Below are 7,500 nucleotides of genomic sequence, written 5' to 3' on the forward strand. Positions count from 1 at the left end.
ATTGTTGGCTACGGTACAGTATATCGTGAATATCTATTGCTGAGCAATCTGCATGTACAAGTGCATGTGTCCTGGGGCACAACACTACAGGAGCCTACACAGGACACAAAGCACAAGTAACAGCACTTGTGATTATGTGGATAGCTGCCTCCTCCATTAGGTATGTGCCCGGCACACAATACAGGCTTTTTCAGTGGGAAAGTCTTAATTACGGAAACCCACATCTGATTAAGTCTCTAATAATTCAGCTCATTTATACAGAACCCCACTTCAGCCACACATTAGCCTTCAACAAAATGCTCATTCTGTTTGAGATTCACACATTTGGTTTTCTTTAGAGCGTGTAATTGCATGCGGTCTGTGTTTACGGTGTTAGGACTTTATTGGAGATTGGATGTCCTGTTTGGCACAAGCCTTTCCCTGGAGAGAGCGATGATATGACCTTCAGGTTCCTAGGTCTCACCCGAGGTGTCCTCTATCATAAATAAACATATATGTGGCTGTCAGGTTTTATTTGGACCTTTTTATTGCTTGTTAATAATATATAACTAATATATAAGAACTAAAGGATGGGCAGGCAGCTATTGACAGATCACATGATTGTTGTGCCTTTTCTTCATCAGTAGCACTCTGAACTCACACAATATGGTCAAGGCATAGATAGACAATCAAATATGCGCAGAACTCACACAATATGGTCAAGGCATAGATAGACAATCAAATATGCACATTGGGTGTCAATATGCCGTTACAGACAAATACCTCTCATTCCCTTTGGGAAAAGAGAGAGAGAGAGAGAGAGAGAGAGAGAGAGAGAGAGAGAGAGAGAGAGAGAGAGAGAGAGAGAGAGAGAAAGAAAGAGTGCTGCTCTGTGTGAGAAACTCTCACGCTCACCCTTACACACTCCCAGACTCAGCAGTATCCAAGGACACTCTGCTCCACTCCCCAGAGTGGTAAAAGCAAGTTTGGGATGCAACAGGTTAACGCCATATGGCCCAGATTGCAACCCCCCCCCCACCCCTGTGAGGCAGGTTAAATTGCTCTGTGTGCACTTCTCCCATTGACACGCCAAGGCCTTACACTCCCCACTCCACGGAGAGATGGAGAGAGAGGAAAGAGATAGAGAGAGATGGAGAGAGATAGAGAGAGATGGAGAGAGATAGAGAAAGATGGAGAGAGTGATTGAAGAGATGGAGAGAGTGTGTGAAGAGAGAGAATGATGTGGAGAGAGTGAGGGAAGAGATAGAGAGAGATGGAGAGAAAGAGAGAGAGATGGAGAGAAAGAGAGAGAGATGGAGAGCAGGGGGGGGATGGACTGTTGCGATGAGCTGCGAGGAGAAGCGTCTCCAACAGAAGGCTGTTCGGGGAGCCGCTGAATAATTCATACGGCACTTTATTGGCGATTGCCTGCGAGGAGCTAACACGCTAGCTTTATGTGGCGTATTCTCCAGAAGGTGACTCACGTAAAATGACAACAGACTTGGAATAAAAAGCGGCTGATTAATTAAATTTAGAGCTTACGCTGTTTAGGGCTGTGGCCTGTGCCAGTCTGAGGCAGATAAGCAGACTGCTAGCCGGCTTTTATGTCGAAGAAAAGTGAGCACTCCGGCTCTTTTTTCCCCTCTCGTTTGCTTTCCGCTGCTGCCATCATTTTCTGGTGAGCGATATGAAAACAGCCATAATATCATCAAGGACCCAGCCCCTTCAGAGGAAATGATGCCGTGAGGTGGGCTGAGATGGGAATTATGCTAATCATTAGCTCCGGCTCAGCTAGGAGGGAGATCAGAGATGTCGTGCATATATATATATGTGTGTGTGTGTGTGTGTGTGTGTGTGGGTGGGTGTGTGTGTGCACACATTTATGTGAGTGTTTGTTGTCTATGTGCGTATGAGAGAGAGAGAGAGAGAGAGGCAGAAAAATAGAGAGCGTATGTGTGTGCAGGTGTGTGTTTGTGTGTGTGTGTGTGTGTGTGTCTTACCCGAGTTCTCAAAGTCCTTGTAGGAGGCGGCCCATGTCTCCACCATGCCTTGCAGTGTGTTCTCCATGATCTGCAGGTCGGTGACAGGGCAGTTGCATTGTGGGTACTCGTCGGCACACTTGCAGATGCACTGGCTGTTGCGACACGTGTACTCGCCCTCTCCGTTACACATGATGTAGCTCAGCGCAGACTGCACAAACTTCTCCTGCAGGTACTCGGGAAAGATCACCTGCAGACCTGCGGCAACACAACACAACACAACACAACACAAGGGCTCCGTGTTTAACGCTCCCGTGATGAGGCACACACACCTGCAACAGAGCTGTAGATCATCTTTATCTAATGTACGCTTACAGTACAACACATAACTGCTCTCATGCAGATCATCATTATCTAATGTAGGCTTCTATTGCAACACATTACTACTGTAACGCTAAACACAATACTTCTTTAACTGCACAGACGTTTATAAACACATATGCCTATATAAGAAGAACGTTGAAGTTCAGTCAAATATAGCACCAGGTGAACGTATGGTATAACCATAACTATATTGACATTACACAGGAAGCACATCACACTTCTCGATGAATAAGTCCACTTCCTGTATAAGTCCACTTCCTGTAATATGAGGCCTAATGTGTGTTGTGTGTTGGTTCCCTCAGTGCAACCTGTGGCCAGCCGCAGACTCATGTGAGACAGAAGAGACGGAGCGCATGGTGCGGTCTGGGTAGAGGTGGGGAAGAGAGGGAGCGCATGGTGCAGTCTGGATGGAGGTGGGGAAGAGAGGGAGCGCATGGTGCAGTCTGGATGGAGGTGGGGAAGAGAGAGAGCGCATGGTGCTATCTGGATGGAGGTGGGGAAGAGAGAGAGCGCATGGTGCTATCTGGATGGAGGTGGGGAAGAGAGGGAGCGCATGGTGCTATCTGGATGGAGGTGGGGAAGAGAGGGAGCGGGTGGTGCAGTCTGGATGGAGGTGGGGAAGAGAGGGAGCGCATGGTGAGGTCTGGATGGAGGTGGGGAAGAGAGGGAGCGCATGGTGCAGTCTGGATGGAGGTGGGGAAGGGATGGAGTGGGTGGTGCAGTCTGGATGGAGGTGGGGAAGAGATGGAGCGCATGGTGTTGGTCTGGATGGAGGTGGGGAAGATGGAGGTGGGGAAGAGAGGGAGCGCATGGTGAGGTCTGGATGGAGGTGGGGAAGAGAGGGAGTGGGTGGTGCAGTCTGGATGGAGGTGGGAAAGTGTGTTTTTCAGGTCTGACTTTGAGCTGCCCTTCTTGGGTGGGAGGGCTTTGCATAATAGGATAAAATAGGCCAGTGATTGATGCATTCTGTCTTGATCTGTTTCGGCTTATTTACCATGCCTGTCAGTTGTGTGTGTGTGTGTGTGTGTGTGTGTGTGTGAGAGAGAGAGAGAGAGAGAGAGTGTGTAGGTGTAGGTGTAGGGGTGTGTGCACTCCCACATGTGTGTCTGTTTGAATTTGTGTTTTTGTGCCTGCGCATTATACAGTGTGTGTGTGTGTGTGTGTGTGTGTGTGTGTGTGTGTGTGTGTGTGTGTGTGTGTGTGTGTGTGTGTGTGAGAGAGAGAGAGAGAGAGAGAGTGTGTAGGTGTAGGTGTAGGGGTGTGTGCACTCCCACATGTGTGTCTGTTTGAATTTGTGTTTTTGTGCCTGTGCATTATACAGTGTGTGTGTGTGTGTGTGTGTGTGTGTGTGTGTGAGAGAGAGAGAGAGAGAGATGGAGTAGCATACTTCTGAAAAGGCTGCTGGTCCCCGTAGGGAAGAGCATATGTGGAATGGAGTATTTGGCCGCTGATAGAGCAGCTGCCCACTTTGGTCATTTACACACTGCCCATATCTCAACCTCACGACCACACACACCCCATTCACACACAAGTGAGAGCGCCACAGTTCGTCTCAAAGGCCAGGATGGATCAAAACTAAACTGCTACTCGATTCACATGGGGATGGTAGAAAGGGCACATAGTCGCCAGAACGCTTCAGTGTGTGCTTTCTTGGCTGTGGATGCTTTCCAGCCAAAGAAAAAAATGGTGAAACATTGAACTAGTTCTAGTGGCGGGAATGGCCATGTAGAGATAGATGCTAACATCACGTTAGAACGGGCAGAGGGAGAAATCTAGCCAACGCTACCAAGGGGGCTTTAAACAGGCCTGGCGGTGTCTTCATAAGGCTCTTGTTCATGCTCCACAACGCGTGTCCTTTAAAACAATCTCCTCTTCAGCTGGACTCGTATTTAACCTTGACTACTCTCATCAGGCGGCTGCTGGAGTGATGACACATTTGGATTCTTCTGCTTTCAGAAATCGTCCCTCTCCTATCGCCTCCATAATTCATCATCTCTTCAATATTTCTTTACAGCCATCATTGGGTGGGAAGTGACGGATGAGAGTCATCTCTGAGGCGTTTTAGCACCTGCGTGTCATTTCTACGGGACACCATCAGCTCCATCCCTCTACTACACCATCAGCTCCATCGGTCTACTACACCATCTTCAGCGTGAAAAGGAAAGGCTTACATTACACATCCCTCTCCTTCTCTCGTTCCCTTCTCTCTCTCTCTCTCCTTCTCTCTCTCTCTCTCTCTCTCTCTCTCTCTCTCTCTCTCTCTCTCTCACACTCAATGTGAGAGTCTGTGTGGATCATGCAGATTCACCCACCAGGAGGTCTTGATCGATCCTGGCACACACCCCATCCCCTGATCTTGTGTGGCAGGAGCAGCACTCTCTCCTTATTGTGAGGAGCAGGAGGAGCAGGAGGAGCACTCTCTCCTTATTGTGAGGAGCAGGAGCAGGAGCAGCACTCTCCTTATTGTGAGGAGCAGGAGGAGCAGGAGGAGCACTCTCTCCTTATTGTGAGGAGCAGGAGGAGCAGGAGGAGGAACAGCACTCTCCTTATTGTGAGGAGCAGGAGCAGCACTCTCTCCTTATTGTGAGGAGCAGGAGCAGCACTCTCTCCTTATTGTGAGGAGCAGGAGCAGCACTCTCTCCTTATTGTGAGGAGCAGGAGGAGCAGGAGCAGCACTCTCTCCTTATTGTGAGGAGCAGGAGGAGCAGGAGGAGCAGGAGCAGCAGGAGCAGCACTCTCCTTATTGTGAGGAGCAGGAGGAGCAGGAGGAGCAGGAGCACTCTCCCCTTATTGTGAGGAGCAGGAGCAGCACTCTCTCCTTATTGTGAGGAGCAGGAGGAGCAGGAGGAGCAGGAGCAGCAGGAGCAGCACTCTCCTTATTGTGAGGAGCAGGAGCAGCACTCTCTCCTTATTGTGAGGAGCAGGAGGAGCAGGAGGAGCAGGAGCAGCAGGAGCAGCACTCTCCTTATTGTGAGGAGCAGGAGGAGCAGGAGGAGCAGGAGCACTCTCCCCTTATTGTGAGGAGCAGGAGCAGCACTCTCTCCTTATTGTGAGGAGCAGGAGGAGCAGCACTCTCGCTGGCCCGGCTCTCACCATAACCAGGGCCAGTTACCACACAGGAGCAGTGTGTGTGGATGTGTGTGTGGATGTGTGTGTGGGAGGAGGAGGGGAGAGATGGATGGATCATTTCTGACTGACCACAAAAGAGTTGGACGGCGTCGGGCCTTTTCCCCATCAGACCCCCCCCCCCCCCCCCCCACACACACACACACACACACACATACACACACACCAGCAGCAGCAGCAGCCCCCCCTGGAGCCAATATTCATTTAGCTTGATGTATTCCTGGGCCTGGGGGGGGGGTGTAACTATCGTGTTGGACTTAGGGGGGGGGGGGGTTACTATAGTGTTGGACCAACACTATAGTTACCCCTTAGTCCAACTTGATAGTTATACCCCTCTTTAGTCCAACACAATAGTTATACCCCTCCTTAGTCCAACACTATAGTTACCCCCCCTTAGTCCAACACAATAGTTACCCCTCCTTAGTCCAACACTATAGTTACCCCTCCTGTTTCTGTTTCAAATATGTTTATTGGGAAACATTTTCATTCAACTTGGGAATTGACATGACAATGACATGTTTCTTTTAAAATAATCATAACAAAAATCAGCAACAGACATCAAATGACAACAGAGACAGTGACATACCTTATACAATTATACAAAAGTACAAGAAAAGAAAAAAAATAACATAGTTCACCAGTCACCACCCCCTCCCCTAAACCATTCCCCAAGTCCCAACCTACAATCACCCACCCCTCCCACCCCAGGAGTGTATCCTAACTCATGTCTTAATGGCCTTCTCCGTCAAGATAAGAGACCAATGGAAGCCAAACCTTCTCAAAGGCCCTAAGCTTGTCCTTCAGGATGAATCTAATTCTCTCCAAGTGTAGGGTGTCTGTCAGCTCTGTCAGCCAATGTTTGAAGGAGGGTACCTCTTTCTTTTTCCAAGATAATAAGATCAGTTTTTTTGCAATCATAACACCATAAGCCAGAAGACTCTGATGTGCTACACTTAGCTTCCTTAACTCTTCAGATATACCCAGAATTATTAAAACAGGATCGGGCTCTATCTGGACCTCCAAGATCATAGAAAGAAAACGGAATATATCACACCAAAACTCCTGCAGTTTGGAACATAGAGCATAGCTATGGGTTAAGGTAGCGTCCATACATTCACATTTCTCACAAAGAGGTGAAACTTCAGGAAATATTTTATGCAGTTTTGCCTTGGAATAGTGAAGTCTGTGCAGAATTTTAAACTGTATTAAACAGTGTCTAGCATTAATGGAACATTCATGGACATATTCCAAACTCTCCTCCCAAACATCCGGTTGTATTGAGACACCCATTTCCTTTTCCCATTCTTCTTTTAAATGGTTCATATCGGGTAGGCTCATACCTTGTAAAGTCTCATATATTTGAGAAATGATGAAGCGTGATCTAGCAAACAGTTTTATGCAAAATTCTAATTTATCTGGCTGTGCCCTTTCAAAATTAGGAAGATGAGCTCTGACATAGTCCCTAGTCTGGAGATATCTGAAAAAATTATTCTTAGGCAAACCAAATTTCTCCTGAAGTTGTTGGAAAGATGCAAATGTCCCTCCCACATAGAGGTCACCAACATTTTCAATGCCCAATGGTTTCCAAACATTAAAGGTACCATCCAAAGTGGAGGGGGTATATAGTTACCCCTCCTTAGTCCAACACTATAGTTACCCCTCCTTAGTCCAACACTATAGTTACCCTCCCTTAGTCCAACACGATAGTTACCCCTCCTTAGTCCAACAAAATAGTTACCCCTCCTTAGTCCAACACGATAGTTACCCCTCCTTAGTCCAACACTATAGTTACCCTCCCTTAGTCCAACACGATAGTTACCCCTCCTTAGTCCAACACGATAGTTACCCCTCCTGACCAACACTATAGTTACCCCCCTTAGTCCAACACAATAGTTACCCCTCCTTAGTCCAACACTATAGTTACCCCTCCTTAGTCCAACACAATAGTTACCCCTCCTTAGTCCAACACGATAGTTACCCCTCCTTAGTCCAACAAAATAGTTACCCCTCCTTAGTCCAACACTATAGTTAC

General features: G+C 47.9%; 1 protein-coding gene across 1 annotated transcript in view; it reads right to left on the reverse strand.

Annotated features, from left to right (window-relative positions):
* Positions 1 to 7,500, reverse strand: part of brinp1 (bone morphogenetic protein/retinoic acid inducible neural-specific 1) — a 152,822-nt gene that overhangs the window by 11,012 nt on the left and 134,310 nt on the right. The window contains exon 6 of the mRNA XM_062554299.1: positions 1,980 to 2,216. Coding sequence (XP_062410283.1) covers positions 1,980 to 2,216 — 237 coding nt within the window. The remainder of the gene's footprint in view (positions 1 to 1,979; positions 2,217 to 7,500) is intronic.

The sequence above is a fragment of the Sardina pilchardus genome, chromosome 14 (genome assembly GCF_963854185.1).
Source record: "Sardina pilchardus chromosome 14, fSarPil1.1, whole genome shotgun sequence".
Taxonomy (NCBI): Eukaryota; Metazoa; Chordata; class Actinopteri; order Clupeiformes; family Clupeidae; genus Sardina; species Sardina pilchardus.